Here is a 26,835-nt window from a genome sequence, read left to right on the forward strand (position 1 = left end):
CATAGGATAAAAGAGCATAAATATACACACAAGGATCAAACTAAAAGCATAAAAAGGTCTTCGAAAAGCAGACATCCATCCCATCACTCTTTTGTGATAAAGCGAAGACACGTATATGCCTTCACTTACCAAGGTTAATAGGATTATCTTCTGCATTCTTTAAATCTCGTGGTCCTGCCGCCATATGATCAATTGGGGGTGCTGCTGCTCGGTCTTGGGGAGCATTGTTAACCGTTGGGGCCACCGCTAGTGCTTGAGTTGTCGAAACAACCGCTGGGGGCGGTGTTGGTACTGCAGCTGAGACTGCGGTCGTCGTAATAATATCTGGTCCGGGCAGTGTGGGGCCAAAATCTAGGCCAAGAGAGCAAGATGGTGGGGTGAAATCCCAGTAGGCCCTATCAGCAACAACATCTTCTACATCTGCATTAATGCTGAATTCTTGGGCGGCGACTTGGTCATCCCCAGGTTGAGCTTCAACAAACACTGCATCTTCAGTTTCAACTGGTTCTGCCACATTGGATTGGGAAGATTCAACTTGAGCTTGAACAACACATGGTATTTTGACAGAAGCTTGGTCATCTTCAGCTACAGCAGCGGTCATTGGAGGAGCAATTCATTAAACTTGATCAGCAGAAGTTTCAGCTACGGCGGCGCTCGTTGAAGGAGCAATTCCTTGAGGTTGATCAGCAGAAGTTTCAGCTACAACAACGCTCATTGGAGGAGCAATTCCTTTAGGTTGATCAGCAGAAGTTTCAGCTTCAGTGCCAATAACAACATTGGCAATTTCTTCTACCACTTGAGTAATAGTGGCTGCTGCCGCGAGCTCATCCATAGCTCTAAAACCAGCATCTGGTGAATTCCTCACAGGGGCATTATCTTGCACAACAGCTATTGGAGAATTGACCATGGGGGAGTCTTTAAAAATCATCTTTCGCGTCCTTGGGAGCAAAATGAGGAGAAGACCTAGTTGCAAATGCAACTCTAGAAGACTTCATAACCTTCCTCACAGTAATCTTGGTCTTCTTGCTGCACACAAAGAAAAATAAACATGGACATCACCAGCTTATAAAAACATTAGTTACCAGCTTATATTAACATTAGTTATCGGATTATATTTGCATACAACAGCTAAAAATAACATTAGTTACCAGCTTATATTGACAGAAGTTAACAGCTAAAAAATAACTTTTGTTACCAGCTTGTATTCAAATTATTTGACAGCTTATGGCCAACTTGGTTATCCACATAATGCAAAAAATCAATATCGTCACGAATCATTAATGAAGATGGTAACTATGAAGATAACAAAGTTACCAACAAAATTATCATGCTAAAAAACAATAAATATTGTAAGAGCTTTGACTATAAAAACTACCAGTCATTCCCGTACAGATTATGATGCCACGCATAAAAGAGTTAAATTACCGGTATATATTCACCTAATTTACAAATGAAAAATAAAAAATAGAGAAAATCATTTAGATATCATATAGAAAGGAAAAATAACATTCATAATCACCTGCGTGATGTGTCAGACGAGTCAACATCTGCCGAAGAACACGCAGGATTACTAGGTATCTCCTCAGACGTGACACCCACACTGATAGACCGCGTTTGCTGATGGTTGGCAACACTAATAGATGGAGCATTCGAACCCCTGACAAGTTATTATTTGAAAAAGGATATAGTGCATGTGAGAAAAATGTTACCGTAGACAAATAACACATGCTTACCAGCATATAACTACTAAAATTATCATGCAAACAAAGTTAAACTACATATTGTTCAAATAAAAAACTGAAGTTATTATCGTGAAAATAGCTACTGAAAGTTATCAGCCTTACCATGATATAATTACTATCCTTTCTAGAAAAAAACACAAGCTTGATAAGGAATAGAAACTATCCAGACATATTTACTTCTAATTATCAGAAGCTAGGTGCTAGGAAAAGTGATAACACAAAAGAGTAACAAGTAAGTATGTACACAAAGAAAAATAAACATGGACATCACCAGCTTATAAAAACATTAGTTACCTGCTTATATTAACATTAGTTATCAGATTATATTTGCACACAACAGCTAAAATATAACATTAGTTACTAGCTTATATTGACAGAAGTTACCAGCTAAGAAATGCAATATAACAAATGAAAATAAAAAGAAATCAACTAGCAGATGATAAGAAACTCACTTGCGAGGATGTTGCTTCTTCCGCGTGGGATTGGCAATTACTGAGTTAGTGCCCTTATCAGGGCCTACAATGCCAAGCTCATTGATGACTATTGCCTTGATAGAACGATGTGTATCATCCAACGACGGCTGGTCAGAAACAGTTGTACCAGTGGCCATGGGCGGAGAAGGTAGGCGTAATTTCTTGTGACGCCTGGAATATTGCTTTTCCAAGTTATGGACGAGAGAAGAACTGCACCTCTTCACAGAAGCATCAACAACAGCCTCGTTTTGAGTATCCGTCATATCTGGCTGGTTATGCAATCCATCAGTAGATACATTCCCGGAACGTGCAGTAAGCATAATCTGAGACTCGAGAGGCTGATCGGTTCCTGCAGTAGCAGTTGTATCAATTCCGGCTGACCTTACCGACACATTGGCAGTTGCAAACATGGTTGCACCCACATCTGCATTCGCTGCGCCACTACCTGAAGCATCATGGGCATTCGGTCCAGCACTACCCCCACTACCTGAAGCCTCATGGGCGTTCGGTCCACCTAAAGAACCATGGTAATGAACGTGAAAATCTAGATCTTCGTCAGAGTGACCATCACCGCCACCATCACTATCCTCATGATCAGAATCTGAACCTTCGACAGTTTGCTTGCCGGTATCTTTTACTTCACACGAGCGGGATGCAGGACGGGTGCTTGCAGTCTTCCTGACAGTCTTCTCGGCAGCAGAAGATAAACCCTTTAGTTGGCTCTCTAACACACGGGACATCCATGAGTTGTCTTCATCATCCAAGGACATGAACTCATTAACAAGACCACCCAGGAGGCCAACCATGCCAGACGAAAAGCGACCCACAATAGCAGAAGCTTTAGCAAGTTTCTGATAGAAAATCATGAATGAAAAAACAAATAATCAGGTTGTGAGAGACATTAAATACCATGCAAAAACAACTAAAAATACCACACAAAGATAAGTTCAAATGAAGTTATTCCAAAGTGAGAATCTAAAAAATAAAAAAAGTTACCATCCTAAAAACAGTACAAGTTACCAGGTCTTTATAACAATATTTACCAGGAAAAGGAAGACAAAAATACCCAAACGCACTAAAAAGATTAAAAATACCTGTTCAGAACAGTTTTGCGGTGCATGAACACGCATGAATTTATCTAGACCTTGTAAACCACCAAACAAGCAATAGTCTTGACCATATTGGGGCTTGAGCTGAAAAAATATGATAAAAACAAATTAAGATCTTGATAAAAAACATGGCAATACATAGAAGGTAAGAAAAATGACGAATGGGAAATTACCGGTAATTTCCCATAAGAAAGCTTGTCCCTCTGGACATCCAACAGGAGAACTTTCGATGCCAACTCATTTGTCCACACATTAATTGCAAAAGGACCATTAGGCAAGATGATACCAAGGCCAGTTAAGTCAATAGCTTCTATATACAGAAGCTGGAAAAACAGAAAAGGTCGTTACAATCTAGCTGTTTGGCAGAATAAGACGTACAATCCAAATATCATGGGAACAAAAAAAGAATAGGGGGACTAACATTGTAGAATAGGAGGCAACCCGTCGTAGGCTTTCCTTTTGAAAGGGCTTTGTGAAGCTGATCCGCAATAAATTTGCACCAGTTGAGGTTTTTTACAATGGCAATATTTTGCTACGGAAAAAAAGAAAGCACATGAAACTTAAAGGAATGTATGCACACAAGTTAGCAGGGGACATAAGTAGATACTTATAACAATGTTAAAGCATTGAATCACCAAATACATAAGCACACAATTACCACATTATTGAGAAGTAAGTCAAAATTACCATATTGCAAGGCATAAATAAATTATCAGGTGCATTACTAAATAATTACCATACTCTCAGAAAAAGTTATCAGGCGCATTACTACGTAATTACCACACCATCAGAAAAATGTTATCACGTGCATCACTATGTAATTACTACACCTTCATAAAAAGTTATCCGGTGCATTACTATATAATTACTACACCTTCATATAATGTTATCAGGTGCATTACTACATAAATACCACACTTCAAATCACAGAAAAATCAAAGGGACAAAAGTTACCACACTCCAAAAATCAGGGAAAGTTATCAAAGTGCATATGTGCATAATCATCAGACTAAGAAGCAAAAAATTACCAAGTAGAAAAACAGAAAAAGAAAAGCGATAAAAAGCATGAACTAGAAAGATAGCCAGATGTTCTTACCAACACAGGATACCATCTAGTGCTGATCTTGTTCGAAGTCGTCGGCGCCATCACGGTGCTGGCAGCAAGCACAAGCCACAAGCACTTGAAATTGTCGTCATGACGGTTAGTGCTCAAGATAAGGTTTAATACATCCACAGTTTTAGGAGCATGTCCAAGATCACCAAAAAGATCTCCCGCAAGCTCAAGCTGTGCATCTGTAGGAACCTTGAAATCCACTGCAATATCACCTCGGGGCACACCCATTATACGATGCACAGACTCTTCACTAACCGGTAACCTTCCGCGACCGGGTACAACAACCTCACGGGAATCAGGGTCGTATAGACCAGCAAGCCATTGAGAAAGCCGATTGAACAGATTATCACACTTGATATTCTGTAGACTAGTGAAATCCATGTCATCGATCGCGGCCATTCTCTCATCTGACATATCCTTACAGGCAGTCATAAGAGCTCTAGGAGAAGCCCTGTTCCGATCTGCGGGAGGCTTATGCTTCTTTAAGGGGTTCACCTCCTCAAAGTCATCATCTAATTTGCGCTTCCTTGGCATCTTGACCTGACAGACAAGAATAACAAAGAGAAAAAGTGAGCATAAAGGATGCATAGCTGTTGAATTAATAGTCACACACCTATTCTTATGATACATTGGTAACTTGTGAACATACAACAACATAACTCATCCACAACAGAGAAGGACGAAAATAAAAAAGGACATGTCTGCTTCTACTAGATATTGAATACCTGATTTTTTTGCTTACGATACACCGATAAAATGTATGTATCAGGCAAGATAACTTATGCAAAATAGGGATGGCAACAACTTACACACAAACACATATATTGGACATCACATCACTAAGTATTAAAAAATCAGTGACATGATAAAATTTACAGGTGACTCCTGATAAATTATTCACACCACTGATGGTAATATTCACAATTAAAGTTCAGGTAAGTTAAATGATGGCACATCCATCAGTTAGAAACACAAAAATGCATCATGAAAAGAGACACCACTAATAGTGCTAGAACAAACAATCCATCATGACAACCTAAATACAAAACGAGATGAACTGCATATAAAACACACAAATAGTATGGGATTATCACCAGCAACCTAATTATACAGGTGGTAATTCAATTCCTTCACTGCAACCATAAGAGCATGATAAAACTGAGCCCAACATAGATACAGAGTGAGGAGAGTCGTTGTAAAATCCCCGCACCAAACCCTACCGGCGACCAAAATAACGACATAAATCATCATAGGATAACGCCGTCGAATCATGAACGGAGAAAACCCTAGAAATCAGAATTGAGCCGTGTAGCAGGGGGGTCAGTTCAAAAACTTATGGCAACTACCCACGAAATTGAAAACGGCAAATTAAGCACTAAAACGATGTGCATGCGAAACAGAGGCTAACAAATAGCAAATGCACCACGAATTGAACGTATTGGGCGCATTCCTCGTCTGTTCTAACCTGCGACCAATCTGACAAACATCCCGCCACTAACGGCGTCGAGAAACGGAGCACGAACTAGTGTGGCGGATGCGAGGGGGATTGAGCGATACTCACCGGTGGAACAGAAAACTGCCGCCGAGAATCGGCCGGAGAAGGCGCCACCGCTCGCCGTCGACGGAGAGAGAGCGGGGGCGGAGCGGCCGAGAAATACAGAGCGGAGCAGCGCGCGGTTACCAAATGAATCAAGGGAGTGGGGGGAGAGAGGAGTTAAGTGCGCATCGGGGAGGGGGGGGGAGATGGTTCGAGCGAGCGGACGTGCACCGGTGGCCCACACAGCAGCGAGAGAAAAAAATAAACGGCTTGCTGGAACGAGTAACGCGCGTTGGATTCAAATCGACGACATCCAGGTGGTGTGGCGTTTTTGCAATCTATCACAGGTGTGCCAAATACATTTTTCGTTTTGATATACGACCGAGACACACATCTCATCCTGTTTGTTTATTTTTTAGGTGGATTATTTTCTCATACAACTGCGGGGTATATAAATTGATGATTTTCAATGCAAAAGGGCGATATGGGACTATTTGTCTAACCAATATAGCTGGCAGCTATTTTTTGCACTCCGATGAAAAAAAGTACCCAGCTTGCCTAGCTTGGCCCACACACAAAAATAAAAAAACGACAACCAATGTGGACGGATGAACGAAAGCCCACTTGCGTGGTCATGAGAAAGCCAACTGGCCCAAGTCGAGGAGGGAAACATCTTTGACTTACCGGCAACGATATACAAATAGATTAGTACCACCTCGCGTATATATTTTAAATTCAAACTGAAAGCGTAAAATCATGAGAAGAAGCGTATTGTGACGGTGAACCCACGGAGTCAATCCGTGCTTTATTATTAAAAAAATAAAAAATAAATTAGGGAAAGATATAGTGATACGTCTCCAACCTATTGATATTTTTTTTATTGTTTCATTATATTATTCATCTTGGATGTTTTGTACGCATTATTATGCTATTTTATATCATTTTTAAGGACTAACTTATTAACCTAGTGCCTAGTGTCAGTTGTTGTTTTTTCCTTGTTTTGTCTTTTACAGAAAATCAATACCAAACGTAATGAAACTTTTTGAGAATTTTTCTTGGATCAGAAGACAACCACGAAGCTTTGGGAGGAGGCCAGAGGAGCCACAAGCTCACAGGGCGCGCCCCTAGGCTTGTGGCCCCCTGGGACCCCCCTAACCCTAATATTCTTCATAAATACCGAAATATTAGCCATAATCCAGAGGGCACACCAAAAGTACTTTTCCGCCGCCGCAAGCTTCTGTTCTCGTGAGATCCCAACTTGGGGCATTTTCCGGCACTCTACCGGAGGGGGATCTGATCACAGAGGGCCTCTACACCAACTTTACTGCCCTTACGATGATGTGTGAGTAGTTTACCACGAACCTAAGGGTCCATAGCTAGTAGATAGATGGATTCTTCCCCCTCTCTCTCTCTTTGATCTTCAATACAATGTTCTCCTTGATGTTTTTGGAGATCTATTAGATGTAATCTTCTTTTGCAGTGTGTTTGTTGAGATCCAATGAATTGTGGATTTATGATTAAATTATCTATGAATATTATTTGATTCTTCTTTGAACTCTTTTATGCATGATTAAGATAGCTTTGTATTTCTCTCCGACCTATTGATTTGGTTTGGCCAACTAGATTGATTTTTCTTGCAATGGGAGAGGTGCTTTGTGATGGGTTCAATTTTGCGGTCTCCTCACCCAGTGACAGAAGGGGTAGCGAGGCACGTATTGTATTGTTGCCATTAAGGATAAAAAAATGGGGGCTTTAGCATATTGATTGGATCTCTATCCCTCTACATCATGTCATCTTGTTTAAGGCATTACTCCGTTCTTTATGAATTTAATACTCTAGATGCATGCTGGATAGCGGTCGATCTATGGAGTAATAGTAGTAGATGTAGGCAGGAGTCGATCTACTTGTCATGGACGTGACACATATATTCATGATCATTGCCTTAGATATCGTCATAACTATGCGCTTTTCGATCAATTGCTCAACAGTAATTTGTTTACCCACCATATGCTTTTTTCAAGAGAGAAGCCTCTAGTGAAACCTATGGTCCCCAGGTCTATTTTTATCATTATATTTTCACTATGTAAACAACACCTACACACAAACAACAAATACTTGCAACCCAACGTGTAGAGGGGTTGTCAATCCGTCAACAGTTACGAGCAAGATTAAACGGTATATTTTTTGATAGATAGATTTGACAAAAATAAAAAATAAAATGAGTAAAAGAAAATTGCAGCAAGGTATTTTTAGATCTAATATATAATAAAAGATAGACCCGGGGCCATACTTTTCACTAGAGGCTTCTCTTGAGAAAATAACATACGTGGGTAGACAAATTACTGTTGGGCAATTGTTAGAAAAGCAAATAATTATGATGATATCCAAGGCAATGGTCATGTATATAGGCATCACGTCCAAGACAAGTAGACCAAAACGATTCTGCATCTACTACGATTACTCCACACACCAACCACTAGCCAGCATACATCTAGTATATTAAGTTCACAAGAAACAGAGTAACGACTTAAGCAAGATAGACATGATGTAGACAAGATAAAGTAACGCATGAATAAACCCCATCTTTTTACCCTTAATAGCAACAATACATTCGTGTCATGCCCCCTTCTGTCATTGAGATTGAGCACGGCGAGATCGAACCCATCATAAAGCACATCTTCCCATGGCAAGATAAATCAATCTAGTTGGCCAAACTAAATCAATAGATCAGAGAAGAAATACGAAGCTATAACAATCATGCATAAAAGAGTTTGGAGAAGACTCAAATAATATTCATGGATAGATCTTATCATAACTCACAATTCATCAGATCCCAACAATACACCGCAAAAAAATTACATTGGATGGAACTCTAAGAACATCAAGGAGAACATTGTATTGAAGAACATCGAGAAAGAAGAAGCCACCTAGCTACTACTATGGACCCGTAGGTCTATGGTAAACTACTCACGCATCATCGAAAGGGCAGCAAGTTGATGTAGAGCCCCTCCGTGATTGAATCCCCCTCCGGTGAAGTGCCAAAAAAGGTCCTCGAATGGAATCTCTCGAGAACAGAGGCTTGCGGCGGCAGAAAAGTATTTTGTGGACTCCCTAGTAGGTTTCCTGATTTTTGAGAATTTATAGAGGCAGAGTTAGGTCAAACGGAGCCATGTGGGCCCCACAAGGTACCAGGGCACGCCCTACCCCCTAGACGTGCCCCGGTGCTTTTGGGCTACAACTCCATCTTCTCGTCCCCTCGTGGAGCTTCCAGGGCCTCTTATTACCGAAAAAAATCTTCAAAAAGTCCCGTGGCATTTGGACTACGTTTGGTACTGATATGCTGCAAAGTAAAAAATAAGCAAAAACAACAACTGACACTAGGCACTAAGTTAGTAGGTTAGTCAAAAAATGATATATTGTTGCTTCTAATGTATATAAAACATCGAAGATTGATACAATAATAGCATGAAACAATTATAAATACGTTGGGGACGGATCAAGAATCCTTTGAAAGTTCAAATGTACCTTTTTTGTCCTTTCCTTTCCTGTCAAGCACTAGTACCTTCGTTTGACATTTTCCTTGTAAGATATCCAAATGATTATCCTCAACATATTAGCCAGCTAGTGTGTGTATATATGTTTGTATTCCTACATTTTCAAAATTTTGGGTCCATATGAGTTTCTTCGTTACTCTTGGGCACGCTTGTCTACTTGTGTTCACCTCTTTGTGTCACACACCCAAGAATGTTTAGAACGTGTTTAGTTTAGACTTGTGCATGTACAACTCGTCTCGGAGGCTGAAACCTGAAGCCCGATATTCCAGCCGGGTTTGGGCTTACTTTCTTGCTCGAAAGCCCGAAAAAACCCAAAATGGCCATATATATTATTCGAAATATAGGTATAATAAATTAGTACAATATCGATTATTATTAATTTAATAAAAATGCCACTATTCATGTGGTTCGGGTTGGGTTCGGGCTTGTGATTTTTTCTTCGAGTTTTGCCAAGCCCTGGCCGAACCCGACACGGCCCATGAAATAATCAGGTTTAGTTTGGTTGGAACTTTTCTTACCCGCCATTCAAGTATATTGTTACCTGATGCTCGTAAACATTTTTGGTTATACTGGACCATAAATGGGAACCGCACAAACTAGCATGGCCCAACTCAAGCCCAAATCCCCCCAGCCCCCGCCGTAAATAGACCGCTTTATCAGACAAGGGTAAGAGCGAACCCGGGACTCCTCGAGCAAACCTTCCACTGCCGACCCTGTCCAGCCTCTGTCCTAGTTCTTCTTCGTCATATAGGTGCTACTACTCATTGAGGTCCCGATCTCCCATTCAACTTCCTCCATGTCATGACCACCTCGTCACGGGAATACCCGTAGGGATGGCCTTGGAAGAGCAGCGACGACAGTACTTCCCCTTCATACATAGGTGGTGCAGGCGCTGAATGCCCACGGATCCTCAAATCTCCCCCTACTCCACAAGCAACCCACCACACCGTAGCAATGACGACATTGTGCAAGTAACGGTGGCGGCGGCCGATTCAATTCCATCCTCCAGGTAGCATTTTTTCCATGGATCCAAATTCCGATCTTCGTGATTTCTAGTGCATGCGTGTAATATGTTTCAAATTCTGAATGTTGAGATTTCTGCTTAATGCTTGTAGTAATTTTTTATTTTTTATTCTGTAAATCTGAAGATTGTATTTATGGTTTTCAAATTTTAATACACGTCTATTGTACAGTAGGGATGAAAGCTATAAAAACAACATTAATACATTCAAATAAAAATTGCCAATGTGAACCAAATAGAATAGGGAACAATCGCATACACCCCGACCCCCGCTGTCACTTTGCACTTTACCATGCCTTGCACGTGCACACATGTCTCCACAAGACACATCTTATTATTCAATTGAATAGCATTTTTTTACTTTTTACATACACAATCGAGAGTATATGGTATAGACATATAGTGTGTCACTTACACTTAGCTCGGTTAATCTCCGACCACGGTCAAATAACTAAATTAAATACTCGCCCATATGACTTGTCGCGCCAATCCTACCCTTATCCGTTTGCTTCGCAACGCCGGTGTCTGATTAGTGCGAGTGGCCTCGGCTTTCCCTATTCGAAATCCTGATAGCGAACCAGAATGATACATTGGGATAGCCAACATACAACTAGGGACCATAAAAGGCGATCGCTAGCCCCATGTGCATACTAGGAGCGAGCAATTGGGGTCTAGCGGATGGGTGCGAATAAAGGAGGTGCTAAGAAGAGACACTACACGTGGAAATCATTTGACAGGTACACAACAATAGGGGCGACCAGTTCGTGTGCAACAACCATATAAAGAGAAAGGAATAGAATGAACGCGAACTGTCGAGTTCGTTTCCTCTCGCTTTTCGAGCCGCTTGTGCCAAATAAGCCCCGCCCGGGTCCACCCGATCAGGCATTGGGGACCATGTCCACAGGACACCCTTTGTTCGGTCGTCTCATCTGTCACAGTTAGTACAAGAAGATGACTTAGTGACCATCTGGGGAGCTGGGCCGCCATCATCATGTTTTGTAGTGAACGATATCCACATGTACTCATGTGTCCCATGCGTTGCCATTCCTGGGACGGGAAATTCCTCTCTGGTTATGTTTTCCACATTTTGTTTATCCATGCTTCTGCTTCGTCATTCTTAGACAGATCTTTTTCACGCAGCTTCTCCCCTAATCCACTTTCAGGTGAATCAAACCCGCCACCTCTGGTGGTGTGTCTATGCGAATGAAGGGAAGGCAGGGCAGCCTCCCGTGTTGGTTCTGTCGGTGATGAGGGCGGGTGTACAGGATACTTTGGCAGCAAGGTGGAAAAGAATCCTTTGAAAGTTCTAATGTACCTTTTTGTCCTTTTCTTTCTCATCAAGAACTAGTACCTATGTTTTCCCTTTTCCCTGTAAGACATCCAAATGATTCTCCTCAACAAATGATGTTTTTGGTTCTTGGTACAATCTAGCATCTCGACGTTTCTATATATATGCTTCTATTCCGATGTTTCCAAAATCTTTGGTCCATATGAGGTTCTTCATTACTCCTGGGTGTGCTTGTCTACTTGTGTTCGCCTCTTTGTGTCTCACACCCAAGAACGTTTGGAACGTGTTTGTATTAGACCTATGCATGGACAACCCGCTCGGAGGCTGGAACCTGAAGCTCGACATTCGGGCCGGGATGGGGCTTCACTTTCTTGCTCGAAAGCCCGAAAAAGACCAAATGGCCATATATATATATATATTATTCAAAATATATGTATAATAAATTAATATAAAATCCCGAATATGATTGATTTAATAAAAAATGTCAATGTTCATGTGGTTCGGGCCAGGCCGGGTTTGGCTCTGGGATTTTTTTCTTCGAGTTTGGCCAAGCCCGGCCCGAACCCTACCTGACCCGTGGAATGATCAGGTTTAGTTTGGTTTGAACTTTTATTTCCCACCATTCAATTATATTGTTACCCGATTCTCGTAAACATATTTGGTTATACTGGACCGTAAATGGGTACCACACAAACTAGCACGACCCAACTCAAGCCCAAATCCCCCAGCCCCACTGTAAATAGACCGCTTTACCAGACAAGGATAAGAGCGAATCCAAGACTACTCGAGCAAACCCTCCGCCGCCGACCCCGTCCAGCCTCTGTCCTAGTTCTTCTTCGTCGTCTAGGTGCTACTACTCGTCGAGGCCCCGATCTCCCATTCAACTTCCTCCATGTCACGACCACCTTGTCACAGAAACACTAGTAGCGGCGGTGTGGGAAGAACAACGGCGGTCGCCCTTCCCCTTCACAGACAGGTGGTGTTCGTGCTGAATGCCCCCGGAGCCCCGATCTTCCCCTACTCCACAAGAAACCCGCCACGACGGAGCATGGACGACGTTGCGCAAGTAGCGACGGCGGCGGCCGATTCCATTCCATCCTTCTGGTAGCGTTTTTTCCATGGATCTAAATTCCAATCTTCACGATTTCTATTGCATGCATGTAATATGCTTCAAATTCCGAATGTTGAGATTTCTGCTTAACACTTGTGGTTATTTTTTATTCTCTAAATCTAAAGATAGTTTTTATGATTTTCACATTTTAATACACACCTATTGTACAACAGGGACGAAAGCTGTAAAAAGAACATTAATGCATTCAAATAAAAATTGCCAATTTTGAACCAAATAGAATAGGAACATGCGCATACACCCCGACCCCACTGTCACTTTACTCTTTACCATTTACTAGTAGCCTTGCACATGCACACACGTCCCCACAAGACACATCTTATTATTCAATTGAATGACACTTTTTTAGTTTTTACATAAACAATAGAGAGTATATGGTATAGACATATAGTGTGTCACTTACACTTAGTTCGGTTAATCTCCTACCATGGGCATGAACAACAAGAGAAACACAACATTGCAGCCACGACCTCGTGGTTTTGTCCATTACACCTCCATAACCACGCCATGTTTAGGCTTCTGTATTGTTTTGCTTTGAGGTCAAAAATTGTAATTCATTTGTTAGACTTTACTAGTAGCCTTGAACGTTCACACACGTCTCCAGAAGACACATCTTATAATTCAATTGAATGGCACTTTTTTAGTTTTTACATACACAATAGAGAGTATATGGTATAGACATATAGTGTGTCACTTACACTTAGCTCGTCGTCTAATCCACGACCACGGGCACGCTAGGCATGAACAACAAGGGAAACACCACATTGCAGCCATGAACTCATGGTTGGCCATTACACCTCCATAACCACATCATATTTGGGCTTATTATTGTTATCCTTTGAAGTCAAAAATTGTAGTTCATTTGTCAAACTTTAAACATGCTAGTAGATGGGATCACCAGCTATTTTTTCCAGCGGAGAGGATCATGGGAGTACCTTGAGATTTTAATGGAAAGCAATGTTTAATGCCAAGAGAACAATACATTACAAGTAATATCAAGATGCTGTCATGCACAGGTCAAAAGTGTTTGGAAAAGTAGATATGTTTGGGACGTATCATGGTGCTATTGCTGATAACTTGTCGCATGCAAGGAGTGGCCAAGGTCAAATAAGCAAATTAAATACTCGCCCATATGAGTCGCCGCACCAATCCTACCCTTATTTGTTTGCTCCATAACGCTAGTGTCCGACTAGTGCGAGTGGTCTCGGCATTCCTATTCCAAACCCTGATAGTGAACGTGAATGGAACATGTGGATAGCCAACATCTAACCAGGAAAAGATAACATACATGACGATCGCTAGCCCCACGTGCAGGGCGAGCAATTGGCATCCAACAAACGGGTGCAAATAAAGGAGGTGCTAAGAAGAGACGCTACATGTGGAGATAATTTCATGGGTACGCAACAATAGGGGCAACCATTCGTGTGCAACAACCATATATAGAGAAAGGAATAGAATGAACACCAAATTTCGAGTTCGTTTCATCTCGCTTTTTGAGCCGCTTGTGTTGAATAAGCTCGGCCCGGGTCCATCCGATCAAGCATTTGGGACCATGTCCGTAGGACACCCTTTGTTCGGTCATCTCATCTGTCGCAGTTAATATGAGAAGACGCCTTAGTGACCATCTGGGGAGATGGGCTGCCATCATCATGTTTTGTAGTGTAGGATATCCATGTGTACTCATGTGTCCCATGCGTTACCATTCCCGGCCTGGGAAATTCCTCTCTCGTTATGCTTTGCATATTTTGTTTATCCACTCTTCCACTTCATCATCCTTAGACGGATCTTTTCATGCAGCTTCTCCCCTAATCCACTTTCATGTCAATCGAACTCGACCACCTCCAATGGCGTGTCTATGCGAAGGAAGGAGAGGCGGGTCCACCTCCCGCATTGGTTCTGTTGGCGATGAGGGCGGGTGGCCAGGATACTTTGGCAGCAAGGTGGAAAAAAATCCTTCGAAAGTTCCATTGTACCTTTTTTGTCCATTTCTTTCCAATCAAGTACTAGTACCTTTGTTTGCCCTTTTCCCTATAAGATATCCAAATAATTCTCCTCAACAAATGATGCTTTCATATTTTGGTACAATATAGCATGTCAACGTTTATATATATATATATATGTTTCTATTCCTATGTTTTCAAAATCTTGGTTCCATATGACGTTCTTCATTACTCCTAGGCGCGCTTGTGTACTTGTGTTCGCCTCTTTGTGTCTCACACCCAAGAACGTTTGGAACATGCTTCGTTTAGACCTATGCATGGACAAACCGACCGAAGGCTGAAACCTAAAGCCCAAAATTCAGGCTGGGTTTGGGCTTCACCTTCTAGCTCGAAAGCCTAGACCAAATGGCTATTATTAGAAATATAGGTATAATAAATTAATATAATATCCTGAATATGATTAATTGAATAAAAAAATCCATAGTTCATGTGGTTCGGACTGGGCCGGGTTCGGGTTTGGAATTTTTTTCTTTGGGTTTTGCCAAGAACGGCCCGAACCCGACCCGGCCCATGGAATGAGCAAGTTTAGTTTGGTTCGAACTTTTTTTACCCACCATTCAATTATATTATTACCCTATTCTTGGAAACATTTTTGGTTATACTAGACCGTAAATGGGTACCACACAAACTAGCACGGCCCAACTCAAGCCCAAATCCCCCAGCCCCCACCGTGAATAGACCTCTTTACCAGATAAGGATAAGAGCGAACCAGGGACTGCTCGAGCAAACCCTCAGCCGCCGACCCCGTCCAGCCTCTGTCCCAGTTCTTCTTCCTCGTCTAGGTGCTACTACTTGTCGAGGCCCCGATCTCCCATTCAACTTCCTCCATGTCACGACCACCTTGTCACACGAACAGTAGTAGCATCGGCATGGGAAGAGCAGCGGCGGCCGCCCTTCCCCTTCACAAATAGGTGGTGCTGGCGTTGAATGCCCCCGAAGCCCCGATCTTCCCCTACTCCACAAGCAACCCGCCACGATGGAGCAAGGACGACGTTCGCAAGTAGCAGCGACGGAGGCCGATTCCGTTCCATCCTTCAGGTAGCATTTTTTCCACGGATCCAAATTCCGATCGTCGTGATTTCTATTGCATGCGTGTAATATGTTTCAAATTCTGAATGCTGAGGTTTCTGCTTAACAAATGTAGTATTTTTTTTATTTTTTTTCTTCTGTAAATCTAAAGATTGTATTTATGTTTTTCAAATTTTAATACACGTCTATTATACAGCAGGGTTGAAAGCTATAAAAACAACATTAATACATTCAAATATTTTTTTCCAATTTGAACCAAATATAATAGGGAACAAGCGCATACACCCCGACCCTGCTATCACTTTGCAATTTACCATTTACTAGTAGCCTTGCACTCATGCACACATGTCTCCACAAGACACATCTTATTATTCAATTGAATAGCACTTTTTTAGTTTTTACATACACAATCCAGAGTATATGGTATAGACATATAGTGTGTCACTAACACTTAGTTCGGTTAATCTCCGACCACTCTCAAATAATTAAATTAAATACTCGCTCATATTAGTCGTCGTGCCAATCCTACCCTTATTCATCTTCTCCGCAACACCGGTGTCTGACTAGTGCGAGTGGCTTTGACTTTCCCTATTCGAAGTCCTGATAGCGAACGAGAATGATACATGTGGATAGCCAACATCCAACCAGGACAAGATAACATAAAAGGCGATCGCTAGCCACATGTGCATACTAGAGCGAGCAATTGGCATCCAGCAGATGGGTGCAAATAAAGGAGGTGCTAAGAAAAGACACTACATGTGGAAATCATTTGACAGGTACACAACGATAGGGGCGACCAGTTCGTGTGCAGCAACCATATAAAGAGAATGGAATAGAATGAACGGCAACTGTCGAGTTCGTTTCCTCTCGCTTTTCGAGACGCTTGTGCCAAATAAGCTCCGCCCAGGTCCACGCGATCAAGCATTGGGGACCATGTCCGCAGGACACCCTTTGTTCGGTCGTCTCATCTGTCGAAGTTAATACGAGAAGACGCCTTAGTGGCCATCTGGGGAGCTGGGCTCCATCATCATGCTTTGTAGTGAAGGATATCGACGTGTACTCAGGTGTCCCATGCGTTGCCATTCCAAGGACGGGAAATTCCTCTTTGGTTATGTTTTTCACATTTTGTTTATCCGTGCTTCTGCTTCGTCATCCTTAGACGGTTCTTTTTCATGTAGCTTCTCCCCTAATCCACTTTCAGGTCAATTAAATCCGACCACCTCCGGTGGCGTGTCTATGCGATGGAAGGGAATGCAGGGCTACCTCCCGCGTTGGTTCTATCGGCGATGAGGGCGGGTAGCCAGGATACTTTAGCAGCAAGGTGGAAAAGAATTCTTTGAAAGTTCTAATGTGCCTTTTTGTCCTTCTCTTTCCAATCAAGAACTAGTACCTATGTTTGCCCTTTTCCCTGTGAGATACCCAAACGATTCTCCTCAACAAATGATGTTTTTGGCTTTTGGTACAATATAGCATGTCGACATTTCTATATATATGTTTATATTCCTATGTTTTCAAAATCTTGGGTCCATATGAAGTTCTTCATTACTCCTGGGTGCGCTTGTCTACTTGTGTTCGCCTCTTTGTATCTCACAGCCAAGAACGTTTGGAACATGTTTGGTTATGACCTATGCATGGACAACCCGCCCAAAGGCTGGAATCTGAAGCCCGACATTCGGGCCGGGATTGGGCTTCACTTTCTTGCTCGAAAGCCCAAAAAAGACCAAACGTCCATATATATATATATTATTCGAAATATAGGTATAATAAATTAATTTAAAATCCTGAATATGATTCATTTAATAAAAATTGTCAATGTTCATGTGGTTCAGGCCGGGCCGGGCCGGGCCGGGTTCGGGTTTGGCCAATCCCGGCCCGAACCCTACCCGGCCCGTGGAATGATCAGGTTTAGTTTGGTTCGAACTTTTGTTACCCACCATTCAATTATATTGGTAACCGATTCTTGTAAACAGTTTTGGTTATGCTGGACCGTAAATGGGTACCACACAAACTAGCACGGCGCAACTCAAGCCCAAATCCCCCAACCCCCACCGTAAATAGACCGCTTTACCACACAAGGATAAGAGCACCCGGGACTACTCAAGAAAACCCTCCGCCGCCGACCCCGTCCAGCCTCTGTCCCAGTTCTTCTTCGTCGTCTAGGTGCTACTACTCGTCGAGGCCCCGATCTCCCATTCAACTTCCTCTATGGCACGACCACCTTGTCACAGGAACACTAGTAGGGACAGTGTGGGAAGAGCAGCGGCGGCCGCCCTTCCCCTTCACAGACAGGTGGTGCTGGCGCTGAATGCCCCGGAGCCCCGATCTTCCCCTACTCCACAAGCAAACCACCATGACACATCAAGTACGACATTGCGCAAGTGGCGGCGGCGACGGCCGATTCCATTCCATCCTTTAGGTAGCGTTTTTTCCATGGATCTGACTTTTGATCTCCGTCATTTCTATTGCATGTACATAATATGCTTAAATTCCGAATGTTGAGATTTCTACTTAATACCTGTAGTTTTTTTTATTCTCTAAATCTAAAGATAGTTTTTATGATTTTCAAATTTTAATACACATCTATTGTACAACAGGGATGAAAGGTGTAAAAATAAAAAAAATGCATTGAAATAAAAAATTGCCAATTTTGAACCAAATAGAATAGAAACACATGCATACACCACGACCCCCGCTGTCACTTTACTCTTTACCATTTACTAGTAGCCTTTCACGTGCACACACGACTCCACAAGACACATCTTATTATTCAATTGAATGACACTTTTTTAGTTTTTACATACACAATAGAGTATATGGTATAGACATATAGTGTCTCACTTACACTTAGTTCGGTTAATCTCCTACCATGGGCATGAACAACAAGAGAAACACAACATTGCAGCCACGATCTCGTGGTTGGCCATTACACCTCCATAACCACGCCATGTTTAGGCTTCAGTACTATTTTTCTTTGAGGTCTAAAATTGTAATTCATTTGTTAGACTTTACTAGTAGCCTTGCACGTGCACACACGTCTCTAGAAGACACATCTTATTATTCAATTGAATGACACTTTTTTAGTTTTTACATACACAATCGAGAGTATATGGTATAAACATACAGGGTGTCACTTACACTTAGCTCATTTAATCCGCGACCACGGGCACGCCTGGCATGAACAACAAGGGAAACACCAAATTGCATCCACGAACTCATGGATGGCCATTACACCTCCATAACCACATCATATTTGGGCTTTAGTATTGTTATGCTTTGAAGTCAAAATTGTAATTCATTTGTTAAACTTTAAAGATGCTAGTAGATGGGATCACGAGCTATTTTTTCCAGCGGAGAGGATCATGGGAGTACCTTGAGATTTTAATGGAAAGCAATGTTTAATGCCAAGAGAATAACCCATTACAAGAAATATCAATATGCCATCATGCACAGGTTAAAAGTGTTTGAAAAAGTATATATGTTTGGGACGTATCATGGTGCTATTACCGATAACTAGTCGGCATGCAAGGAGTGGTCAAGGTCAAATAACCAAATTAAATACTCCGTAACGCTGGTATCCGACTTGTGCGACTGGCCTCGGCTTTCCCTATTCGAAACCCTGATAGTGAACGAGAATGATACATGTGGATAGCCAACATCCAACGAGGAAAAGATAACATACATGAAGATCGCTAGCCCCACGTGCATACTAGGGGCGAGCAGTTGGCATCCAACAGACGAGTGCAAATAAAGGAGGTGCTAAGAAGAGAGGCTACACGTGGAAATCATTTGACGGGTACGCAACAATAGAGGCGACCAATTCATGTGCAGCAATGATATATAGAGAAAGGAATAGAATGAACGCCAACTGTCGAGTTCGTTTCCTCTCGCTTTTCGAGCCGCTTGTGCCAAATAAGCCCCGCCCGGGTCCACCCGATCAGGCATTGGGGACCATGTCCATAGGACACCCTTTTTTCGGTCGTCTCATCTGTCACAGTTAGTATAAGAAGATGACTTAGTGACCATCTGGGGAGCTGGGCCGCCATCATCATGTTTTGTAGTGAAGGATATCCACGTGTACTAATGTGTCCCATGCGTTGCCATTTCCGGGCCGGGAAATTCCTCTCTGCTTATGTTTTCCAAATTTTGTTTATCCGCGCTTCCGCTTCATCATCCTTAGACGGATCTTTTCACGCGGCTTCTTCCCTAATCCACTTTCAGGTCAATCGAACCCGACCACCTCCAGTGGCGTTTCTATGCGAAGGAAGGAGATGCGGGGCTGCCTCCCGCGTTGGTTCTGTCAGCAATGAGGGCGGGTGGCCAGGATACTTTGGGAGCAAGGTGGAAAAGAATCCTTTGAAAGTTCCATTCTACCTTTTCTGTCCCGTTCTTTCCTATCAAGCACTAGTACCTTTGTTTGCCCTTTTCCCTATAAGATATCCAAATGATTCTCCTGAACAAATGATGCTTTTGTATTTTGGTGCAATCTAGCATGTCAACATTTCTATATATATATATATGTTTCTATTCCTATGTTTTCAAAATCTTGGTTCCATATGACGTTCTTCATTACTCCTGGGCGCACTTGTCTACTTGTGTTCGCCTCTTTGTGTCTCACATCCAAGAACGTTTGGAACATGTTTCGTTTAGACCTGTGCATGGACAACCCGACCTGAAGGCTGGAACCTGGAGCCCAAAATTCGGGTATGGTTTGGGCTTCACTTTCTTGCTCGAAAGATTAGACCAAATGGCCATATATATATATATATATATATATATATATATATATATATATATATATATATATATATCTGTTACCCTCGCCACCTATAAGGCGCGAGGCGTCCACGACCAACCCAGCCCCAATCCTACTCGCTTCCTACCGCCGGAGGCAGCCGTCGCGGGCGAGCGAGCGACGGCGGCAGCCGGAGCGAGGGAGCCCGCGGCGCCGTGATTGGCCGGCGACGGATCCGCCGCCGCCTCCTCGTTCCTTCTGTCGCCGGATCCATCGTTGGGGTCGTCATCCCCGCCTCCTGCCTCCCTCCGTCGTCGGATCCATCGTCGTGGTCGTGATCCCCGCCTCCTGCCTCCCTCCGTCGTCGGATCCATCGTCGTGGTCGTGATCCCCGCCTCCTGTCTTGCTCCGCCGCAGGATCCATCGACAGGGCCGTGATCCCCGCCTCCTGCCTCCCTCCATCGCCGGATCCATCATCGGAGCCGTCATCCCCGCCTCTTGCCTCCCTCCGTCGCTGGATCCATCGTCAGAGCCGTCATCCCTGCCTCCTGCCTCCCTCCGTCGCCGGGTCTCCTTCTCCGGGGTAGTTATCCTCGCAAGGTGCTTCCTCCACGAACCTCTTCACCAGACGCCCACCACAAGCAGGTGCTGCATCAATGGTGCCGCCTCGCAAGAACATGCCAGTAAGACGCCCACGAGAGGTAGAAGAAGAAGACAGTACACTGGAGGTAATGTCTGCTCCCCATGTTTGTGTCACTCCATCAGTTTGTCAGTCCTGCTATGAAGAAGAACCTGATGGTACATTGCAAATGCTAGCATCAGTTCATTGACACCCCTGCCACTTGATGCACGATTAGGATGTCGAGGTTACTGTCAGTGCATCTAATATGCTATCTTCAGTTCAAGTTAAAAAAATAACACATATGCGTCAGTCCAGGTATAGTGACAAGGTTCAGCTACCGCTGAGAGTTGTATTTTGTTATTCCTAAGAGTACAAGTCATGTAATTGCGTCAGTTCGAACGAGTAACAAAACTGTTACCAAAAAAAATATAAAATTGCTACACAATAAGTTCAGTGATACATAAGCTAGCAGTACTTGTAATGTATATGCATTGATGCACGATTAGGATGTCGAGGTTACTGTCAGTGCATCTAATATGCTATCTTCAGTTCAAGTTAAAAAATAGCACATATGCGTCAGTCCAGGTAGATAGTGACGAGAGAGTGCCACAGTTACACGTTCAATGATACATAAACTAGGAGTACTTCTAGTGTAGTTGCATAATTTACAGAAGAACAAAGGAGAAGTCATGCATGAGTTCAATGTCCAGTTTACAAAAGAGTGCTAAAAAAACAGTACATCAGTACATCCGTGTTTGAACATGAACGTTCATCAGCTCGACTGAAAACGAAACCAGATCAATCCCAAAAACTTTTGAATGTTGTTTGCAGAAGCATGCAAGGCGGCGCACGCAGCAAGCATTTCATGAGCAAAACAGATATGGGGCACCACCTGGTTGGGTAACACCAGAAATACCGCCTGGATATTTCAACAGTACATGCAGATTTGAAGATACACCGCAATCATTAGAAGCACGGACAAGTCCTTCTATATAGCAAACAACAATGTCTGGGAATGCAAGCTTTGCCGCTACTGGGTTGCAACTAGGCCAACAATATCACCAACAACAAATGTTTTCCTTCCCCAGCGCATGCAAAAAGCCAAGGACAAGAAGGCTTCCACCAGTCGCTCCGTCAACATCAATCATCTGTGCTGCAAAAGCAGTTGCAACGGGAAGACCAGGGCAAAAAGACAGAAATTTTGGCCACTCTAGCAGGTTCAAAAGTACAAGATATGAGCCATATAGACAGGAGCAACATCACAATGAATCTGAGGAGAGACGTCCGTACAATGAGAGACGAAGATCTTCGTCATCGTTGCTCCCTCCAAGAGATGCATTGCTGCATGTGCCAAGGGTGACACCACCGGCACCCATAAACCAGGGAGAACAACAAACACCAGAGGCAGCGCAGAGCTATACACATGTAAGTATCCATATAGAAAAAAATACAAGCACAGTCCATACCATGGTGCTGTGACCACCCCATCTAAAATTTTTGTTTTGTCACTGTTGTGTGCAGCCACCTGACATTGAAGCTTATGTTCTGCCAAGGCTAGAGATGAGGTTTGAAACTTTCGAAGAAACTAAGAACTTCTACAACGTATATGTGAAGCACGCTGGTTTTGCTGTCAGGGAAGGCCCCAAGTTTAAGACCAGAGCCTACCTTTATTGCACGTGCCATGGAGTTTATGAATCAAAGGTGTCTGAAGCAAATAGACAGCGTAACAAGACAACAGCCAGAACTAACTGCGGGGCTAAAATGACGCTGAAGAAGGAAAAGGATGGAACATTTGTCGTAAAAGAGATAGTCTGGGAACACAACCACAGGCTACAGCTCACCGCAGAAATGCTTGTCTTCTTGCACTCCCACAAAAACTTTGACAAAACAATCTTGGAGTACGTCAAGTACCTGCAGTTCAAAGGCATTGAACACGCGCAAATCATGAGCATTCTAGGCTGTGATGACCCTAGTAGCTACTTCCTCGAAATGAATGCCAAATACCTGATTAACCTGTAAGTACAAACTTGTTCTCCTCCCATAAACCGCCTATGTCTTTTTTCCTCTGTCAGTACAAACATATCAAGCAACGCATGACCTGACGCCAGTTCAACATGCATTTTTCAATGAACTTTTTATATGCAGGAAAGCAAAGAATTCAAGGATTGATGATGTGGATGATGTCCTAAAGACTGTCAACTTCTTTAGGGAGATGAAAGCTATAAACAGGGAATTCTTCTGTGACATGCAACTCGATGAGTCCGACAGAGTTAAGAACATATTCTGGGCGAACGCAAGCTACCGAGGAGCGTATCAGGACTTCGGGGACTGCGTAACGTTTGACACAACATACAAGACCAACAAGTACCATATGCCACTTGGGGTGTTTGTCGGAACTAACAACCACTTACAGACTACATTCTTTGGTTTTGCCCTGATAAGAGATGAGGATGCAGATTCATTCAAGTGGCTGTTCAGGACATTTTTAAGGTGCATGAGAAGGAAGGCTCCTACATGCATTTTCACAGGTACACCCGCTAAAACCACCCCCAACCACCACCCCCTACCAAAAAAGAAAAGGAAAATAACACAATAAAAATGTTGTGTCAGTTGTATTGGTATATATGCACAACCATCTGCTGACCACTCCGAGTCTATTTTCTCATTACCAGACCAGTGCCAGGCAATGGCTTTGGCGATCGCAGATGTTTTCAAGAACACAGTACATAAGCTATGCCGCTGTCACATTATGAAGAAGTACAGGGAACACCTCGCATACCTGTATTTCCTGCACGAGGACCTTAAGGATGAATTCACATCAATTCTCAACTGGCCCCTCATGCCAACTGAGTTTGAGGATGCCTGGAAAAGACTCATGGATAAGTACAACCTCCACGATGATGCCACAATGGTGGGCATGTGGAACGAGCATGAGAAATGGATATCATCCTACTTCAAAGAAATTTTTTGCGCCAAAATGACATCCACACAACGAAGTGAGAGCATGAACTATGTGCTCAAGAAGAACTACGTAAATGAGAGACATAACCTACACCGGTTTGTCAGCCAGGTAAACTCCTACGTCAAAACCAGGAGGCAGACAAGACAAAAAATTACATGCTTACTAAAGTAAAAACTTTATTAGAAGTTTTTCCTGCGAGAAAACTAACAATTTGGTCATCATTCTTGCATCTGCAGAAGGAACAAAACACGCTGACCTTCTATGGGTTTGACACCCAGATGGCAAAGCTGTACACGCGAGCTGTGTACAGCGAGATCAGAGATAGGCTAAAACTGAGCACTCTCTTCACGGCGACAGAGACGGAAGAGCCCACAAAGTACCTAGTGCGCTACAACCACCCGCAAAAACTGTCTGTGTGGGCTCAGCACGCGTTCCAGGTGGTTGCAGACTCCGTGGGAGAAACATATGAGTGCGAGTGCAGGCTATGGGACCACACAGGTGAGGACTACAAAAAAGATGTTACATACTGTACTACTTTTTTGCAAAGTTTTTGTTCGAATGAAATGACAAAAATATGCACCTCTTCCAAAAACAAATACAGGTCTTTTCTGCGCGCGTCCTGTGCATGATGCAGACAATTAATGCTGAAAGCGTTCCAGAGAAATACATACTCAGGAGATATACCAAACGCCCGAACATCCAGCCAACATTTGACAGAAATGACTTGAGGACAGTAGCGTCAAACAAGGCATCCCAATACTGCATTGAAAGCTCACTGCTGACGCTGAACATGAGGGTGCACAGAAAAAGCTTGAGAAGCCAAGAGCAAATGGCAAGGACGCGGGTCGTCATGGACAAACTTGAACAAGAACTCGACGCCATGCATTCTGCTGAAAATGGAGGTGTCGCGGACAATGAAGCCATTGAGCAGGATATTGCTACAATGTTGTCCGAGATGAACCATATGGGAGCTATTGACTCGTTTGAGAACGAGGAAGAGGAGCAGCAGCAACCGGAGCTTGCCCGTGTGCACACTCAAGAGCACCGACAAACTCACATGCGAGATCATGAGCTTGATGGTGCTGTAGGCGAATGACATGACAATAGCACATCCTACCAGCAGCAGCAGGAAAGGGTGATTAAACCCCCAATATTCTCAAACACAAAGGGGAGGAAGAGCAAGACGCAAGCAGCAGCCAAAAAGCCACCACGCCCCATCAAGCGCGTGGAATTTGGCCCGGACGGCAAACCCCTCGGGGTAAGGGCATGCGGATTCTGCAACATCGTGAGCAACCATAACTACCGCACATGCCCACTCCGCACAGATGCCACTGTCAACAAGAACAAGCAGATTGGAGCCACCCAGCTTTCTACCAATGGAGACAACACACGTAACAGCTACACTTGCCGCAAGTGTGGCGGAACTGACGGACATAATGCCCGCACGTGCAAAGTGGGCAAGGAGGTCAGTGGAGCTGAACATAAACATGGCAAGGTACAGAGTTCCAAGCAATCAAATGAAGACGATGAAGAAGAAGAGTTTGATGAGAATGACGGCCAATCAGACGAAGACAATGAAGATGACAGTGTCGGGGGCGAGGAAACTGAAACTGATGATGAAGCTGCCAAGGCTCAACCTGGAAAGAGCGCCGGCAAGGCACAACATTCGGGGACAGTTAGGAGAAACTCAAGACTGAACAATACATAGTGGTTATCCTGCTGCGTCAACTAAAAAATAACCTTGTAGTCTCAGTTGAATCAGCACACAATGAGGAAGCATTTCACAAAACACTGTCGTTTACCAAAACTTATTTAGCTTTATCGTCAATTTCTCGATCAGAACTAAAGTTATTTTTTAGTTTCTGATTTGTGCCCGCTGGAGCAGTGAAATTATTATGTAAACCATTTGATAATCATTTTGAATGCAGTCACAAAATACGTTTGAAAAAACTTATCTAGATATATCCGACGCAAAAGGCTACTGTGAACCAGTAACTCAGGAAAAAAATATGTCAAGGAAAATTTTAAACTCTTGTAGCATATCAGTACTGATAACTCTCAGTCGTCAGTACAAGGCAGAGTACACATCAGTACTGATATAATTTTTGATTTGTGCCCGCTGAAGCAGTGACATTATTATTTAAACCATTTGATAATCCTTTTGAATGCAGTCAAAAATAAAATTGAAAAAACTTATCTTGATATATCTGACGCAAAACGCTACTATCAACCAGTAACTCAGCAAAAAAATGTCAAGGAAAAATTTAAACTCTTGTATTACATCAGTACTGATAACTCTCAGTCGGCAGTACAAAAGGCATAGTAATAACAAACACACAAGTGAATGACTGAAAAAATCGTTTTGAAAAAACAAAGCTATGCCTGCTCCTACCAGTCCCAATTCAGAAAGACCATCAGTACATAAAAATAATTACCTCAAGCAAAATGCGAATATAATACATCCTATACTGGTGAAAATCTAATTTATCTGTAAAAAATACTCACAGGTTATCTTGATATAAA

At 42.9% G+C, this 26,835-nt stretch overlaps 1 protein-coding gene across 1 annotated transcript; it reads right to left on the minus strand.

Moving 5' to 3' along the window:
• Nucleotides 1–917: 917 nt before the first annotated feature.
• LOC147971877 (uncharacterized) lies at nt 918–4,972 on the minus strand. Its single transcript, XM_087524161.1, has 6 exons — nt 4,421–4,972; nt 3,746–3,856; nt 3,498–3,647; nt 3,310–3,408; nt 2,195–3,066; nt 918–1,026 (listed from the first exon to the last, which is right to left on the minus strand). Exons 1-6 carry the CDS (start codon nt 4,970–4,972, stop codon nt 918–920), a joined length of 1,893 nt encoding a protein of 630 aa, XP_087380287.1.
• Between the last annotated feature and the right edge of the window lie 21,863 nt (nt 4,973–26,835).

Source organism: Triticum urartu, chromosome 5A (genome assembly GCF_056163025.1).
Source record: "Triticum urartu cultivar PI428250 chromosome 5A, HENAU_Tu73, whole genome shotgun sequence".
Lineage (NCBI taxonomy): Eukaryota > Viridiplantae > Streptophyta > Magnoliopsida > Poales > Poaceae > Triticum > Triticum urartu.